The sequence below is a fragment of the Phalacrocorax aristotelis genome, chromosome 8 (genome assembly GCF_949628215.1).
Source record: "Phalacrocorax aristotelis chromosome 8, bGulAri2.1, whole genome shotgun sequence".
NCBI classification, from domain to species: domain Eukaryota; kingdom Metazoa; phylum Chordata; class Aves; order Suliformes; family Phalacrocoracidae; genus Phalacrocorax; species Phalacrocorax aristotelis.
Window position 1 is genome coordinate 10905616 of NC_134283.1, and position 18632 is coordinate 10924247.

Sequence of the window (18632 nt, forward strand, 5' to 3'; positions counted from 1 at the left end):
GGACCTGTGTGTGCTGACGATTTGGCCGCAGACATACCTGCAGTGTCAGCGCATCAGGCCTATGCAGGCACCTGAGTAGATCACAATAGTTTAACAGAAATAAATTGAGAAGTTGGCCCGAGTAAGTCATTGTAGAACTACTCTGTGGTCACCTTTACAGCAGTTTACATCCCTTATTCAGTGATTTAGCTTGCATCAGTGAGCCTCAAAGGTTTTATAACTGAATCCTATGTAAAGCTCCTGAAAAGGAAACAAATTCTTACAAGGCATCACCACAACATAGAAGTTGCATAAAATGCTTCCATTGATTTCTTTCTTCCATTTTCTTGATTGTGTAGTAGAAGAATCTCTATTTCTCTATGCTATCATCTTCGTGAAAATCAATATGTTTATGAAATGTAGCCTTGCCAGATGGCATTTCCTCAGATCTAACAAAATTACTACAAAGGCGCCATTTTTATTGCCATAAAAATGTCTTAAGACATTTTATAGCTGCAGATTGCATATCTCATTGTAGCCTCTTCATGGGTTTAGCAAGGTACAGGCAACTACTGGATCATACCAGATAAATGAGGCTTCACAGATCAGCCCTTTTCTCTAGTCTGCTGTGTTGTGTTCCCTAATATAACTGTGCTTTTATTTTTGTCTTCGTAAAAAGTTTCTTTAGAGTCACAAAAAAAACCCCCACAACCCACAGATTGCCAATTTATCCTTAATTGGTGTGGTTTTTACCTTGCTTAAAAGTAGCACATGTAATTTTTTCTGAGATGAGAATGTTCTCCATCTCATGTGAGCACTGATTCTGAAGTTTTAGTTACAAATCAGGTGGAAAGATCATTCATTTTTTGCAGCTGGAGAGAGCATTTAGGAAAAGAGAGCCAGTAACTAGGTGATGTTTCCCCCTGCAGAACATAAAACTGAGAAGGGCACTTACCGTTACAGTCTGCACACATTTACTGTGCCCTGATGCTCAGAGCAGGCTACAGCTCTTGCTTCCTTCTGGTGTAGAATGGGAAAATACTACTACTTTTTCCTCAACGTGATCCCCATGCCACCTGGACAGTCTTGGTTCCTCCCTAAGTCCTGGGACTTGAGTCACCTCAGTTTTACATTTTCCTTCCCCTGTGCTGAGTTAGCAAATAGAGTGGGCAGCAGCAGGAGCAGCAAAGCCGGGAGCAGGAGGGACGCGGGTGCTTTCCCTGTCCTGCAGGAATTGCTTTGGTTGCTCTGTATCTTTAAGGGGCTGACCCTATCCCACGGTGAGCCGTTATAAAGGCAGGTAAGCAGCAGTGCCCTGATCAAAGAGCTGAGAGCAAAGCAGGGTGCAGCACCCCTGTAATGACTGGCCACCACAGTTGGGGATATGGGCAGGATGACGGTAGGTTATAGCATTTCCATGCTGCATCTCTCTATCTTCCCCCACTCGTTTTCTTTCTAGAACTGCTGCCTGAGCCCTGCAGAGCTGCCTGCTTTTGATGTCTGCAAGCACCAAGTATATTCAGCAGGTAATTACTTACTTTATTGATAATAAATAGTACCCAGAAAGTGGCACCAAAAGATGCACAAACTTATGCCTGCTGCCTTTTGTTGTTGCAATCAATGTTCCAAAACTGAGGGAAGCAGTACTGAGTGGGGATTTTTTTTTTTCAGGCTGCAGATATAGGTCCTTTTCCAAAAAGCTGTTATGAAAAGGATTAACTGTGTCTGTCTCTCCAAAAGCAATTCCTTTAAGTAAAGAAGATTTAGTAGAGCAGTAACAGATCTTCTGACCCTGTGCAGCTGTTGAAATGTGATATCTAGGCTTCCATAGAAGTGAATAAAATAAGGTGTATGTTATGTATTTCTAGAACATCAATATATTGTACAGATCAGTATCAGATCTCTTCTAGAACAACTTATGCTTTCTGATTTGACAGTTTTTAATTTAGTCGTCTTCCTTTGCTTCCCACCTCCAAGGATGTGTGTCAGAGTGAGAAGAGATGCGAAGCTACTGAAAGATTCCTACAACAATGTTTTATAGCACCTGTATCCTTTGTAGAGAAGGATGGATGAGTGATTGATGTTGCCCAATAAGACAATTGTTTGCATAACCTTCAGGAGTCTCCCTCTCTTTTGACAGCAATTAATTTAGCTGCTGGATGTCCAACGAGTCTTTTGCATAACCTCTAGGAGCCAGTCTCTCTGTCTTAACAGCAATTATTTTAATTTCTGTAAGTCCAAAAGTGACTTTGAATGCCAAGTGAAGCTGATTAGTGCTAGTAGATAGTGTTAGGTGTTTGGGCATATAGGTAGTAGTAACAAAGCTGTGTGTATTCTTACAAAGCTCGTAAGAGACAAATTATATTGCCTAAGCTTGTGTAACAGCATTTAAATACTAAATCTGCTTTATAGGCAGGCTGAGAAAAGATATTATTTTATAAGCTTAGCTTTTCAGAAAATGCTAAAGACAAATAAGAGTATAATAGATCACTGTTTTTGTTACATAAACTCAAGGAGGATAAATACCTGTGTTTGATTTTAAAAAGTTTCTACTTGTGAAAGTATGTGAGAATGCTAAATTAAAAATGTGCTTCTTGGGAGTCTTAAAGTTGTTACTGTTAATATGTTCTGAACACAAGCAGTAGAAGAATGTAATTGCTCCTTGCACTGCCATACCAAAGTAGAAATAGAAGTGGTAAGAATAAATAATTCTTTGATACAGATAAGGTTTTGTTATCTCAAACAGCATAAGAACATTCTAGCTCTGGCAGCAGAGAGCTGTGTTATAAAATTGGTTGTTCTCCCCACTCTGTTGGGGTCAGGAAGTACAAAAATGTTAATCATAACGCTATACCCTTTACTCAGGGTAGAGAGATACCATAATGGGCACGAGTGAAGAATGAAACTGCCTCAGATTTACTGCAGTCATAAAACAGTTTTAAAAATAACTGCATAGTCAGTAGCTAAGAGATTGAGTCATCTGCATCTAATTTGAATCACCGGAGCTTTTACACTCTCTTTCCCAGGAAGAATGAAATGCTGTTTCTTTGGGAGAGTGTATGTGTATGTGCAAGTATGTGTACACCTGCACCCACCTTGGAAGATCCTCAGATACCTTAGCAATGTGATTACAAACTCTGCAGAAAAGTAATGGCACAAGTAACTGAAGATATAGCAGTCTGCTGATGTGCTGTGATTTCTTCAGTGTGTTTTGTACAGGATATTTGAATCCCCCATCTTGTCCATCTTGTTGCAGCCTGTTTGTACTAATAAAAATATGCCATCCTAGAATTTAAGTGAACTTTTCAGATACAAAACTTTCAAGTCACTCCTGCTCAGCAAGCTTTGCTTCAAGCCTCACAAAAACCTGTAATGATTATTTTGTGTATAGTAGGAAGAAAATAATGGTGCTTTCCTTTCTTTCCTTTTGAAGGACCTTCAGAGTGGCACAAATCTTATCCTATTGCCCAAGGGAACCGCCAGTCACCTATTGATATTGTTTCTGCAAAAGCAGTTTATGACCCTAACCTGAAGCCTCTTATTATCTCCTATGAATCCTGTACATCTCTCAACATCTCTAATAATGGCCATTCGGTTATGGTTGAGTTTGAAGATACTGATGACAAGACAGGTGAGACTAACACACAGCCAACTAACTCAGAATACCATTTTGTGACTTCATGAGGGAAACAATTCAGTACAGCCTGTATAGTATATTTATATGATGTATAATTCAGTTTAGAACAAGGCATACGACCAGAGACCTTTATATTTTTGTCTTCTTGAGCCTTACATTTATTGTCTTGAGTCCATTTAGCAATGCAATTTTGCAGAGCAGAATAGTGTTTCTGCATTGGGAAAGCTCTTGCATCAGGAAAAACAGGAGTTTGCAATACTTCCCTTTTAAATGGGGATCATCAGTTCATGAGTTAGGGAATCCATGCATCTCTCCAGCATTCCTAGACCACATCCAGAGCAGGTATGTACACTCCTCACTGCCCTGTTTCCATGGTCATCCAAATAAAAAATGATAACACACATGCCAGCTTTGTCTGGTACACTGCCCAGTTTCCATCCACAGGGGTAGGGAAGAGATGATTAGCAGAGATGAGGTCATACAACATATTTGTCACAGTCGTAGTCCACGACACCAAGTTGTATCTAGACCGGTCACTCTTAGCTTGCATTGTTTTCTTCTATCCCCCTGCTTCCTAGCAGTTCCGTTTCTTCAGACATTATAAAATCTTCAGCTAATTCTGAGTTAGTAGCAGCTCGTGGATGTTGGACTATATGCAATTGTATGTTATTTGTGTCTCTCAGCTCTTGGCAGAAAATAGAAATGCTTTAAGTGATTGATTACTCCTGTTAATTCTACTTCAACGGTAGACCCTGCTTTTATATCTCAGGGGGTAGGGGAAAAGCATTCAAATGGAGATGAAGTAGCTGATAAATAAGAGTACATTAAAAAAAAAAAAACCACTGAACAATTTTTGAATCTATCAGCTGATTTCCTCTTCCATTTGGGTGTGCGTATTGATTCTAGCTAAATAGGATACCCTAGATACTCAAAACAAGATACTTCTTCTGTTAAGTGACTTGTCTGTGCTGGTAACCCTTTGAAATAAGGGCTGGGGGTAAACCTCCGGCCATTTTGTTTTAAAATTTCTCTTCTGGAATGAATCTAAAACTGCCCAACTGAACGGTCACATTTTCAAGCATCTTTACTGAATTTGAAGAGAAGACTGGATGTGCATTTTTCAAAATCTTACTACATAGATCCATTAAACGAGTCACCCTACAAAGAGAATTTGTAAAATATATCTGGAAGTATTACATTAGCTTGCTAACTACTTCTGTGCAACTCTAAGCTGAACTATATCTAAGTAAGTGACCTTTATCCAGCTTTATAAGTTTAAGAACAACATCTATTACTCTGCATTTAGAGATACAGAATCGGAGCACATGCAGTAATGAAGACCTCTGCCCTTTCTACACGAAGCACATGCCTTGTTTTAATAACATTTTCAAGGAAGATGACTGCTAGGAGTGGAAAACGTGGTTTAAAGTGTTGAAATAGATCTTGTGACTCACAGCTCTGCATAAATGGCACAACATAATTTTGACAGTAACCCATCATAGCTACATTTCTTAAACTCATATTTGAGACGGGTGATGCATTCCATTGCTAAGTTCAGAAAAACATACTAGGAGGTACCTATTAACTAATACTAAAACATTTGCTTTTTGAAAGCTCTGTTGCCTGAATAAAGGCCAGCTGGAACTATGCCCATGTGGTAGCACTGCCCAAGCCCCAGTTTTAGTATTTTTAATAAAATGTTATGGGCTATACTGATAATAAGTGCTTTACAGATACTAAATGTGATTTTAATTGTCTTAATATAAGTCTTTGATTAGGTTTTCATGTCTATTGGGTGAAATTTATTTGATTTAGTCCCATATAAAATTACAGGAGGATTACTGATGCTGTTGATAGAGTATCTTCTATAGGTGGCATCTTAAACATTCAGCTGTTCTTAAGTGTTATTTCTAAATGATGTATGAAGCTTCTCTGTAGCATTTCCTCACATTTACAAGGTGACTTGAGATTCTGAATGGTGTCATGTAAAGTATAAGCTCTTATATTACACCTTTTATGGGATCAGGTATTTAAAGCAACAGAATATAGATAACCTCCACAGAAAGGAAAGACACTCTAAAGGGGAAATACTTAGCTGAATTGTCTACCTGATGCTCAAGGTATCTACTTTCTTTTGCACAAAATCTCAAGTAGCACTTGCAAATATTTTAGGTACATGAGTTTCAAATAGTGATTTATTTTTAATATTCAGCTTGGATGTATTGTGCTTAAGAAAGGCATAACCATAACAGAACTGCCACATCTTCATATGTCAAATATACTCTCTCAAAAAAGCTACACAATTCTGTACAAGTAGCCACTCAATGGTTTTTTAATTTCAAATGTAATATGAACTCAGGTGCTTTCCATTAAGAAAGTGAACCCTTCTAAATCTGTGGATGATGCATACCTTTGATGTTGGCAACTGGGAGATGCTGCTGGCTTTCTTCCACTATTGTGCCAACAGTGGTTAGTTTTTACTAACAGGAAGCTAAAAAGCCAGAATGCTTGAACTTTTTTTTTTTTTTTCTCTGCCTAGCAATCAGTGGCGGTCCATTTGAGAATCCATTTCGGCTAAAGCAGTTTCACTTTCACTGGGGGACAAAGCACAGCCAGGGATCAGAACACACAATTGATGGCAAACATTTTCCATGTGAGGTAATGATGAATTTTTACAGATGAGATTAATTCATACAAATGCTATTGACAAATGACTTTGCAATGGGGACTGCATGTCCCTTAGGATTCTGATTACTTACTCACCATGGTTAGGTCAGCACAGACTTTAATAAATTTTATTCCTTACACTGAAGTTATCTGTTGATTACCCTGGTTTTTAGAATGCAAACTTACCTGCCTAGTGCAGCCCTTTCTCCAAGATTCTCAGTCATCTTATCCTACTCAACAGGACACGGCTAGCCCCACAGCTTAGCTGCTTTGCTCACACAGCACCTCTAGCAGTCCTTTGCTGCATAGTTTAGCCTGCTGCACACAACTGATTGCATCCTTTTACTTATTCAGATAGGAAGGATACACTGACAAACTTGATGCTGAGAAGCCATGTATTGCTCCACTAGCTGGCACAATTAGCATAGACTTTGGCTTATGATACCAAGCTGTGAAATGACCGTGCTGGTACTATCCATAGCTTAGAAATGGCTTCATCTGAGGGCTCTTGAGAAAGTTCTACAAAGCTAGGACAAGGCACAGCCTCTCCCAGCACAAACTATCCCAGATCCTACAGTAATGCATCATCCTGGAGTCTACCAGCGAGTACTGGAGCTTAGTGCTTCATTGGATGAAGGCCCATATCAGGGAAGTTGGGTTACAGGTTGATGCTGGATTTGTTTCAAATTAAGGTTGATATAGAGACATTTTGTTTAGTGTCTGTCCATGCTTATGGACTGGTCCAGAAGATTGAACTTGCTCATTGTTCTAAAGATGCCTTTGGACAAAACCTATGCTCTGTTATGAATGACCATTAGTGCCTGTTAACATGAGACAACCCATGTTCACAGGTTCTATTGCTATTTTGTTCAATTTGTGATTTTTTTTTTTTAAAGCTCCACTTAGTTCACTGGAATGCCAGAAAATATGCAACATTTGGAGAAGCAGCAGCAGCTCCAGATGGCTTGGCAGTAGTTGGTGTTTTCTTGGAGGTAAGAATCACAAAAATAGCATGTTTACATGATGAAAGCATTATGCTGTCAAGTGTTTGAGAACCAAGCCATGTATTTAAGTAGTGCTTAAGGAAATCAGATGACTTATTGGAAGCAGTAACTGATTGCAAATTGCTGTTAAACTTACTTTAGTAGAAATTATGAAATTCAGATAAGCAAACAATACCAATTCTCAAAGCATAATTATAGTAATTCTTATTTAACCTGTCTTATTCCATTATTTTAGATTGGAAGAGAACATACCAATATGAACAGACTCACTGATGCTTTGTACATGGTAAAATTTAAAGTAAGTTTTAAGCTCTATAAATGTAATTGTTTCTAGGATATCCATTAAAAATAGAGTTCATGTACGTATTTGAGAAAAAAATAGAAAATCACCCACCACAAATCCTCTCATTGTTAGAACACCACTGTAGTTGTATTCTCCTCTTCCCTTCCAAGGTTCAGCTTATTGCCTCCCAAGGCTATGCTGACCCTGCTCCTCATTCAGAGGTTCTACCTTTCCCACAGTATCTAAAATCAAAAGCTCCATGACCCTTCAAGCTCAGCTCTTACACTCAGCAAAATATTTTTTTCCGTTGAGCCTAGCCTTGAACAAGTCAAAGCTGGCTGTCCATCATCAGCTGCAAAGCTCTGTCAGGGGACAACCTCAGTGAGGTACAGCACTTGTCTAATGTTACAGTGATACCTGAGGGTGATTTTTAACCAGATGTGTCTCAGAGCTGAAGATTAATCAATCTGCATTTGAGAACGTGCAGCAGGTGTCAGACCACTAAAAATGTTATCCTTTCTGGATTTACATGAGGCTAATGCATTCTGTAACATGCATAAGTTCTAATATGCAAAATAACTATATCTAATACTTGAGTGGGCATATTTCTTGCTCCTCTATATGTCCTTGTGAAAGACAGGAAATTAAGGCAGTTACACAGCAGTGATACTAAATGATACTTTGATATTTAAGTGATTTCTTTCACTTGCAGGAAAGAAATAGTTATCCCTGAGTTGTAGTGATGGAAGGTCTACAGGTTTGCCACTGGGGAGCAGCTGCTTATTCTGTTCCTTATGAGCAATTTTACAGACAATTGGACAGTGCTTTCTGAGTGACTAAGTACCTTTCAGATAATCCTACAGGCTGAAAAAATCTTGCCCTAGACTGTGGTAGTTAAGGAAATCACTACTACAGGCAGCACCTCCTTCCATTTCTACTGGTCTTTTTGTTGATCCACCTTCCTTTAACTTTAGACTTGAACATTTGATTTTTAAAGCTAATATTCATCCTAACAGACAATGAGTGTTTGGGGCCCAGTTTTCCATAGTTTCAAATTTTTCTACTGAAATAGATGAGAAGCATAGAAAACAGCAAGCAATGAGACAAGGAATTCTTCCATGATATTATCCATAGCTCCTAGTGAACACTATATACAGAATACACTTCCTGCATTATTTTTAGACCTTTTGTGACATGAGCTGAACTTCAGTAGAGACAATGGGGCAAGAACTCAAAGTCCAGTAAGCCAGCAGCATGCATTGGACTTGCCATGCTACTCTTAGGTAACAGTTGTTATAAGGCAGCCAAACCTTTAAAGACTTTCTGTTTCCCTTTCTTTTTAATATTACATTAGCATTTCTCTCTCTTTCAAAAAGAGTTCTTTAACCTGCACTTAAAAGTAAAAAGATAAATTTCAAGTATCAATTTTATTTCCAGGGAGCAAAAGTTCCATTTAGAAGCTTCAACCCGAAATGTCTCCTGCCTTTGAGTCTAGATTATTGGACGTACCTTGGTTCTTTGACAACACCACCCCTTAATGAGAGTGTAACATGGATAGTGCTGAAAGAACCCATCAGAATTTCTGAGAAACAGGTAAACTTTTGATACTCTCCTAGTTCTTGTAGGATTCAATACTGGATAAACAGGCAGTGACTGTCTTGACTTGCAATGGGGCTAAGTTAAAAGACCGTTAGCCTATGAATAATCAGCCTGTTCAGTAATCAGGGCTTCTGTTTTTTCTGTTGATACTCTCTAGGATCTTTGCTTGAACCTATTCCATTAACAGAGTAAAATGTCCTGAATACTTTCCTTTGGTCTTTACAAAAAAAAATAATTTGATTGCCCTCCTAAGCAGTAAATTATTTCACCTGAATTTACAGCTGGAGAAATTCCGCATGCTCCTTTTCACCAGTGAGGAAGACCAGAGGATCCAAATGGTGAATAATTTTCGCCCCCCTCAGCCTCTTAAGGGAAGAGTAGTTCGAGCTTCCTTCAAGGCCTGACAAAAACTGATAATGGCCTGAGATATCCAAGAGCTTCCACATCTGAGATACTACGAAGAGAAACTCTGGTCTTCAGATCACTCATGGAATGCACGAGAGCGCTATTTCCATGAGCATTGTACTTGGAGTGGGACAATCTTCTGATTTTATATTTTATTTGAATTGCTCATTCTTTTAAGAAATAGGATTTTTAACTAGCCCTTTTTAATATAAGGGATAGTTGAGTAAACTAGAGTGTTCTCCAAGACCCCAAACTCTAAAAATTGAGATGAAATTAAAATCTAACTTAATATAAAATGGGAAATTATGTAGTGATCTACTAGTACTGATGGCTGCAACTTCTAATTGTCTCATTTAAGACATGATGAAATAGTCAAGAGTTTTTGACAAATTGGTCTTAATTTTTCCTTACCAATCTCCTGTTAGTATTTGCTGAGCCCTTTGCTGTCTGATTTAAAGATAGCTTTCACTGTATTCTTGCTGTCTGACACATACAGTGCGCATGAGTAGCACTAGAAAGTTCTTTACTCACCTGAAGTAGGCACTGGTATGAAAACTCCATATATATTTTAAAGTTACTGTTTGTTCTAAGATGCTATCTTATAACTAATTTAAAATAACAATGTCAATGCTGTGTTTAAAAGGAGGCCATTTTATTACACAGTCCTTTCAGACGCTGTTCTTTTAGCCCACGCAGCATACGTAACTATAATGCCTTTGTTAATTTTGTTGAAAGGAACATCTATAGCAATTCAGGCATGTGTTTTGTGGTTCTCAATTGCTCAAGTTCTACCTCAGTTAAGTGATTTGCTCTACACTACAACCTCCTTCATTGTCTGCCCTAAAGAAAGTAGGTATTTTGTTCGCTTCAGGGACCTAACATGGGTAGACCTTGACTGCACTGAATGTGCATTGCTGCACAAACCATCCCCCCACTCTGGCAGTCTGTCAGGGATGCTCCCTGCAGATATGGAGTTTCATCAGTCCTGCGTCCTTTTACCTCTTCAGAAGAAAGTTGCTTTAGAAAATCCCTGTGTTAGTATTACAGCTTCTGCATCTTAGTGATGATTCAGACTCGTGTCTCCAGTACTAAATACAGTGATATCTGTAACTACCCACAGCCTATTTTCAGTTACTTTAATTCTGGGCTTCAAACGTTCTACTTTGTCTATATAGTTCAAATAGAAGTTGCTGATGTTTATGAATTTTTACTAGCTTTGATGGAGAAGTCATCAAAGATGTACAATGTAAAGGAAAGCAGGGGAAAAAAGGAGGAGGAGAACAGCTACTATGGGCTGTTCGCCTTTTTCAGGAAGGGAGGAAGACACTAGATGTGAATGAAGCACAGTACAAGGAATGAAAGACTCAAATTCTAGCCCTAACTCTTCTACAGTTTTTCTGGTACAGTGACCTAAAAGTTTCCATTCCTCAGTTTCCTCTTATAAAACAAGGGTAACACTGACCTACCTCACAGGGATGTTGTGAGGGCTAATTCCGCATTGGTTTAGACGTGAATGTTAATATGGCAGGTGCTAAAGGAAACAGAAAATCATTACAAAATGCAATGTTTTTATCTATTAAGGATGTAACTTTGCTAGTATTGCAAACTGGTGTTGCAGAAAACCTATTTAATATATCTTCCTTACAAATGAAATAAGACTTTAAAACCAAGTGTGCATCTCTTCATCCTTTATTTTGAGAAGACCTACCTCTTGCTAGTTACAGAACTGTTTTTCTTGGACTTTCATTAACAGAAATGCTGTTTGATATCTTCAACTGATGCATCTATTTTGAATCAAGGAATGATTTGATTGGTCGCCCTCAGTTTCACTGAAACCTTGATAATGCTATAGTAGAATAATCTAAGTACAGATAAGACTTATCCCTCCCAAATTGCGGGGCTTTTAAAAAAGTTTTAGAAAGCCTACCTCTGTTTAAAAATAATTTTTAGTCTATATCACTATTATTCCCATCTTTTGGGATTAACAGTTTCTACTTCATCTTAATCCTTACACTCAGTCTGATGTATTTTGTGCATCTTGAATGACTTCTTGCACAGAGTTAAATTATTGTCATAATGAATCTATGTCCCTGTTAAAATTAAAACCTACATGAAAAGACTAATTTTAAAATGTAAAAAGTCCTTCACAAGAACCTTAGATATTTGATAGCCCAAATACATTTTATAGGGCCTAAATAAAATTTTAATCAGGAGAGTATTTTAACCAATATTACTTACCATATATAGCTTCACCAAGCTACCAAAGTACTGCTGTATTAGTCCCCACATTCACAGAGCAGATTACCAACAAATATTTTCAGTGGTTTCTTTCTAGGCATGTAAGTAGGTTTCTGCTCACCCAGTCTCTCACAAAAGGTAAAGAGGGCTTGTATACCAAAACTTTGTCCAGTTTTCCCCCAGCTACAACCAGTCTAATGAAATAAAAATCTTATTTTTTCACAAAATGTGTCCATTCTGTGACCTTGAACACAACATTTAAGCTTCTTTGAGGGTGGTTTACTCATGCACACAGAAGGATAATGTTCAGCTCACAAGGCTATTGTAAAAGCTTAGCTATTATAAAGAGCTTTAAATGCTGAATCTCCCAAGGTGTGCAGTTTTTTTGGAAAAACAACTATACCTTCCTTCAGAAGTAAAGTTAATCTTATTTAATTTTTTCACTTATTGGATTAAAGAACATGATCTATTTTTACCATGGTGAAGCAAAATATAAAAAGAAGCCTTTTATATTCTTAGTTTCTTAAAATCCTGGTCATCCAATAAAAAATATTTAGTTTTTGTATGGTTTTAAAGCTATAAACTATATACTGCAATTTAATGCACTTCATTTATTTTGAGTTTATGAAAGCAAATTGCAAGAAGAAATATCAAATATGATATGAAATTACATGAATTTTTTTGTATACTCAACGAATAATGCGGTTGGTATGATGATATGCAGTTGGTGTTCAGTTAGATTAAGCTTTGCTGTACTCCCTTTTCCCTGTAATTGGAACTGTAGTCCACCAGGAAAACATAGCAAAAGGAATCATAATAAAACTGCTTGTTCCCCACCAAAATACTTAAAATCATTAATCTAAGTAATTTTTCAGAAGAGGTGGCATGAAGAGCTTCACTGATGATTCTTCATCATTTAGCAATATTCTCCTAGTAGTAATATTCTGGGGTGCAAGGGACCACGTTCATTTGCATTCCTTTACAGATTCTTGACTTATTAATATACTGGTCAAAATACAGTTAACTTGAGAGCCTTATAGCAAGAACTCCTTTATTTCTCTTAACATTATTTTATTTTGCTATCCATGAGGTGAGGATAATGAAACCCAAGCACTATGTACTATATTTATAATATGCTTTGAGACCCTCAAAAGATACTGTTAACAGTACAAACTTAATAATTCCACTTTTGATCTGAGCTACATTTCAGTGTTTGCGTATACAGACATGACCATCAATTTACAGCGTGCTGTGTTTTTTAAGACCATAGGAATAAAGCCACTATCACCAGTTTGCTTTTCTGCACTCCTAACAGCATTCTAGCTTGCGCCTCTAGTACAAATGTCCCCCTCAGAGGCAACTCCTAGGGCCAAATACCTGTGCTACACATCAGTACCTTTTGAGGATTTCCAGAAACTTAATTTTTTCTGTTTTCCTTCTGAACTGTCTTCCTCCACACACAAACATTACTCAGCAAAGCAGCTCCATCAAGGTAATTCAAATTCTAAAACATGTGCCATCCTTATCTTCTACCAACCATGTTGAAGGAAAAATAGCAGTTGAATCTAACTACTCCAGCAAGACTTAGGCTAACTTGTAATAGGATCACAGTTGTCACGACTGAGAGAACAGGAGGCCTTTTATTTCAGACAGTGACTGAAATTGCACAGCTGTGAAACCTAGACTGAAAATGCCATCTACTGGTTGTCTTTCCATTTCTTACCACAATGCTTAAAACAATTGAACAACACAAACTTAAACACTTACAACAATTTTTAAGGCCAATTCAGTCAAAATACAACAGATGAGAGAATTTAACTTTAACTTTGACATTAATTATTTTTAAAGGTATGGGAGAGTGTAATTGAAATCCCTGTGCTAGCAGTCCTTGAAACAACTTTATCAGATAAAAATTAATCTTGCAAAAGAAACTCAATAAACCAATTACAACTCCTTTTTCCTATCTGCACTGATAGAGTGGAGATACCCTCTGCCTAGTTAATGGCACACTATGTTAACTTCAACTTTTTACCTTTACTAGCTATAGTTAAGGTTCAGCTTAGGGTTTTTTCCCATCCTCTGCAACCAGAAAGATCTTTAGGTGGTTTCAGTGATATTGTTGATATGGTCTAGTAGTGATTTATAATGACAAATTTCATGATGAGTGTAAATTAACCCAAATATAAGCATCAGGGAAAAAGTGTTGTGAGGTGCCTTGTCACCAGATGGTGTTTGTGGTGGTGTTCAAAGGTTAGAAAGATAAAAAAGGGACCATTTCAGGAAAACAGCAGAGACAAGCCTGGAAAAATGAGGTGTTATCTTATACCTCAGATTAGCTGTTTTCCTTTCCAAATTCCTTCTGCATGCAAAAGTGACCATTTAGTAGAGACACTGAGTATTGAAGCATGTTGCTCTACACTGCCTGTAAGAGGTGGGGGTTTCAAGTTTTTTCTCACTTACCCTGAGGAAACTAAAGTATACTGATGGAACTTGACTGGCTTTAACAGAACTATTCCCAATTTGCATGGCTGTAAGGCAGAGAGCGTGTACACCTCTGATGTTCAGTTTACACTGCTACTTGCATTACATTTGAATTTTACCAAAATTTCAGCCCCTCACTCAAGGTTGTGAACAGCAACATAGTAACACAATGAAACATAATTTTATTTCATTTCACATTAATATAGTAGAATATTAACTCCAGCAATTCAGGAGTCAACTCAGCCTGTTCATTTGTTGGAGGGGAAGAAGGAGAGGGAGAAAAAGAATATAATTACTTTTCTACACATGAGCACTTCATACCAAGCCAGAAGACTTTCCTGCATGTAAGCTGTCCCCAGTAAATTTAAACTCACTTTTACAGTGGTACAGGACCTGACTGAACATGTATTTCAGTTTACCTGGAACCAGTTTGTAAGAAACATCCAGTAAAAGTTATATACGTGGAGTTCAGATCCAATTACAGCAACTAGATAGGCCTTTGCACCAGTCCAATTACATTAACTTGAACTGGATCTTCAGTTTAACCCCTGCAACTTCATATATAGACACTGCTCAGCCTCTGCTGTAACAGCAGAGGTTAAATGAAGTTGGAGAGTTGGAATGGCATTTTTCCTACAGCTGTTCATTGTGTTTACTTCTGTTCATTGACATTTCTTGCAGCTTGTTTGCTTTCCTAGCATTTGAGTACTTGGTTGAGATTATGTAGGAATACCAAAGACTGGAATTTGCTGTAATCAAACTAGGAAAATGCAATTGCTTTAACAGACCTAGAGGAATTTTATTATTCCCAGTCTTATTCCCTTTTTCTTTGTTTGTTTATAAGGAGAGATCTCTGCATCTAAAGTACTAATCTGCCTTTTGTGGAAATTCAAAATATGATACAGAGCAAATGAATGTATTTCACTATTCACAGGGCAAAATACATACAATAAATGCCTGCCATTTTTAAAGGCTCTGAGCAGGAAGGTATCAAAGTGTTTTGTGAACTGGTGTTGTATTAATTTCCTTTCAAAAAGCTGGTTAGCTAGACCATTGTGCTTTCTGTGGAAAGGCAAGTTCAGACTCAATCTGTATTCTCTAAGAGTCAGTTCATTCAAAGGACCTGCCTTCCTTTACATTATGGTCATTCACAAGTTTCCAAAGGGTTTGGATCTATGGCTATTTTTGAATGTGTATCACTAGACTAAGTCTTTCTCTCCATTTCAGGAAAACTTCTATGTGGAATAATCACTGGAGGTGACTTAGAAATTAAACTGATGTTTTTAGAAAAGGTACAGCACTGAAGAAGCTGTCAGGGTGAAGTGCAGCTGCTATGTGAGGAATCCATTCCACGGAAGTTCCCTAGTAACCATACATGTCGGCAATGCCAGGAAAACTTGGCATACTGAGTCTAAGAGGAGTTGTCCGGAGGGTGGAGCGGTGTGGAGGCATCGCGGCCAGGCTCTGTGATAAATGGGAACTCGAGGTACCATGAAGCTGGTACGCTGCATATTTGCTACCCTGGGCCAACAGTCCATCATACTTTTGACAAAATGCTGTCCTTTTGGTGAACTTTGCTCATTATAATACCAAAACACACCTCCATCCCCAAAATTACCTGCCTCTAAGATGCAACCACCCCTCACTGGGCATGCGCTTTGAATTTCTTCTAGTTTATGCTTTTAAAAGTAAAGTGAAGAAATTTTATACCACTCATAATAAAGGTATGTATGACTAGAGTCACTCAAGCTCCACCGGAAAGATAAAAAATAGTACAAAATGTGTGAAGAGAAAGAGGGTGTTGGGAAAGATACCATCATGTACCACTCTGACTTCTGGGACTAGTCGATGGGCTGAGCCTCTCTTCCCTCCCACTGGGACGCCTTTGAGTAAGACTGGAAACCTCTGTAGAGTCACTTTAAATCCCTAACATATTAGAGTTGCTTTGCTTGATATTAGAGTCTCTTCATATTTGTTTTGCATACTTGTAGCCTAGCAATGTACTCATATCTTTGGCATTTATGTGTGTCTTTTGACCTGCAGTCTTACCACTGGTACTCCAAAGAACCTGTGTACCTGTTGCTTTAATAAATTGCACTATTCGTTAATCTAGCCATGATCATTCTCATTGAACGTGACCGGCCTGGGCATCTGACATATTAGTTACTAACAACAAATACTCTGATGAGTGGTTGCTCCTACAACCCTTAGAAAATAAACCATTGTCCAAGTCTGAGACTAAGACTGGATTTAGCCACACCTAGACTCCTCTTGGAGAAGTTTAGAAAGCAAGGGGGTACTGTCTGAACCTTGTGACTCAACAGTAGGGTCTCTCCCTAGCCAGTCCTCAGACTCCTACCATTAACACAACATTCTAGTAAACTGTTTTCTTTGGATTCAAATTCTGTCTGATACTAGTCAGCTTTTTGGAAAAGCATGTGTTATTTATTAGAAATACTATTCTGATTTTTAACTTGCTTTCTTAGGAACACCAGGCTTATTTGATGGTTCTGTTCTTCATGGGTCCTCATAGTAAGAAATGTTTACAAAGCACCAGGAGTCCCACACCTTTCAGGAACAACAATTAATTAGTGGAGAGTAATCCATCATAGCACCTGCTGCGAAGGCAGTGGTAACTGATGGGCATCTGTTTGCCGCTTCTGGAAGCAAAAGCTGTATATATTGCACCAAATTAGCCACAGCCAGTTGCCCAAACAAACAAGGGGAGAAGGAAATGTAGTGTTCCATGGGAACAAAGGAAGCCCCAAATAGTGCAGTATCGGTGTAAGGAAAGCCAGATAGAAAGCTTTAAGTTTCCCTCTCTAGTTAGTCAAAGAATTTGCCTCCTTTTATAAAAGGACACAAAAAATTAGAAACGGCTGTTCTTCCACAATCTGGATAGATTCTGGCTGTTTCTTAACTTCAGTTAAAGATCTTGTTATCCCAAGCTGTCAGAGCTAAACCAAGTGCACTTTCATATGCCATTTCCAAGTGATGCATGCGTATGGCCTCTTTTGCCTCCTAAATTTTCAGTTCTTCTAGACCATGTCGGCTTTTCAGAGAGAAGGGGCTGCTAGGAGTCCAGTTACTGTGGAACCACAATTCCCTGAACATCAGTTAACTAGAATTCTTTCAGCAACATAGATGCTCCCAGAGCTGCTCTCTTCAAAATGGAATACTAAGTGTCAAGCAAAGGTTATGGTCTGTGGAACACCTCCCCGCACTCCCTCCCAAGAAGTCAGTTTTTCTTAACAGTTTTGCAGACATCTACCTCCAGTTCTGTGTATGAAAATCCTCACTGTGCAAATATTCTCAGTTACCACTGAATAATTCAGATACTTCTGTATTAACTTAACTTGAATTACTCCACGTATATAAGATTGTGCATCTTCTATTGTACTTTATTAATTTTTGAAACTTTTAAAATTCAGAACAGACTGCTGAAATATGTCTGCTTCGCAAAGGCCAGACAGAGTAATGTCCTTTTGTCTTTGTAAACAGATTTTGGGAATTGGTGAGGTAGAATGAATGTAATTGTTTCTGTGACAGTGTTAGCATCTTCAGTATATTGTAATTTAACCTTGAGCTAGTTATTCTCCTCAGACCATTCTTAATGCTTTGCTAAGAAACTTGATATACCTAAGATAATAATAACAATAGTTATTTGTTATTTTTGCCTTAATAGATCATTGCAGAATCTAAAATTAAATCATGGCATAAAAGATCACAAAAGAGTAGACCCAAGCTTAGTTCAAGTCTGCATGCAATGGGAGGTATGCAATATAAGCAGAAATAAAGCAATTTGTTAATATTTTGGTAATCCCCCAAGGTCAGAAGTAAAGACACCATGTGCTTGAGTGGCCTGATTGCAACCTGCGTCATGCAATGGCCTTTCTCAGACTGACTTTCTAGGCTCAAACATTTCACTTTATCTGAAACCTATTGAATTCTGCTGAAATGGTCATTGACTTCGATGGGAGCTAGACTGAGGCCCGAACAAGCAACATAGAAATAAGCACAAAAGCATATTTGCAGAGAAAATCAGACTTGCTGACGGTACAAGTCAACAGATAAAATTATACCTTGAAAACATCTAAATTTAGCATTTGCTACATTTTAACCCATCACTGCACCTTAATACAATGCCCATGGAATTACACTGATTTGCTTATAAATACTGGTAAGAACTTTCTCCTGGCACAAGACATTTTATACTGAACTTTAGCTCACCTATAAACAGGGAAGTCAAAAACATCTTGGTTTTATTTCAAGAAACCTGAGCTATAATTTTTTCAATGCAAATTAGCAAGATAGAGTGCTATGGCAACCAAGCCACTGT

General features: G+C 38.0%; 1 protein-coding gene across 1 annotated transcript; it reads left to right on the forward strand.

Annotated features, from left to right (window-relative positions):
• The first annotated feature begins 1318 nt into the window (after window positions 1-1318).
• On the forward strand, window positions 1319-9784 carry CA7 (carbonic anhydrase 7). Its single transcript, XM_075101362.1, is given in 8 exon segments — window positions 1319-1467; window positions 1469-1505; window positions 3413-3610; window positions 6156-6274; window positions 7180-7275; window positions 7523-7585; window positions 9008-9163; window positions 9451-9784. Coding segments are annotated over 8 exon segments (921 nt in total). The 5' UTR covers window positions 1319-1338; the 3' UTR covers window positions 9574-9784.
• The last annotated feature ends 8848 nt before the right edge of the window (window positions 9785-18632 follow it).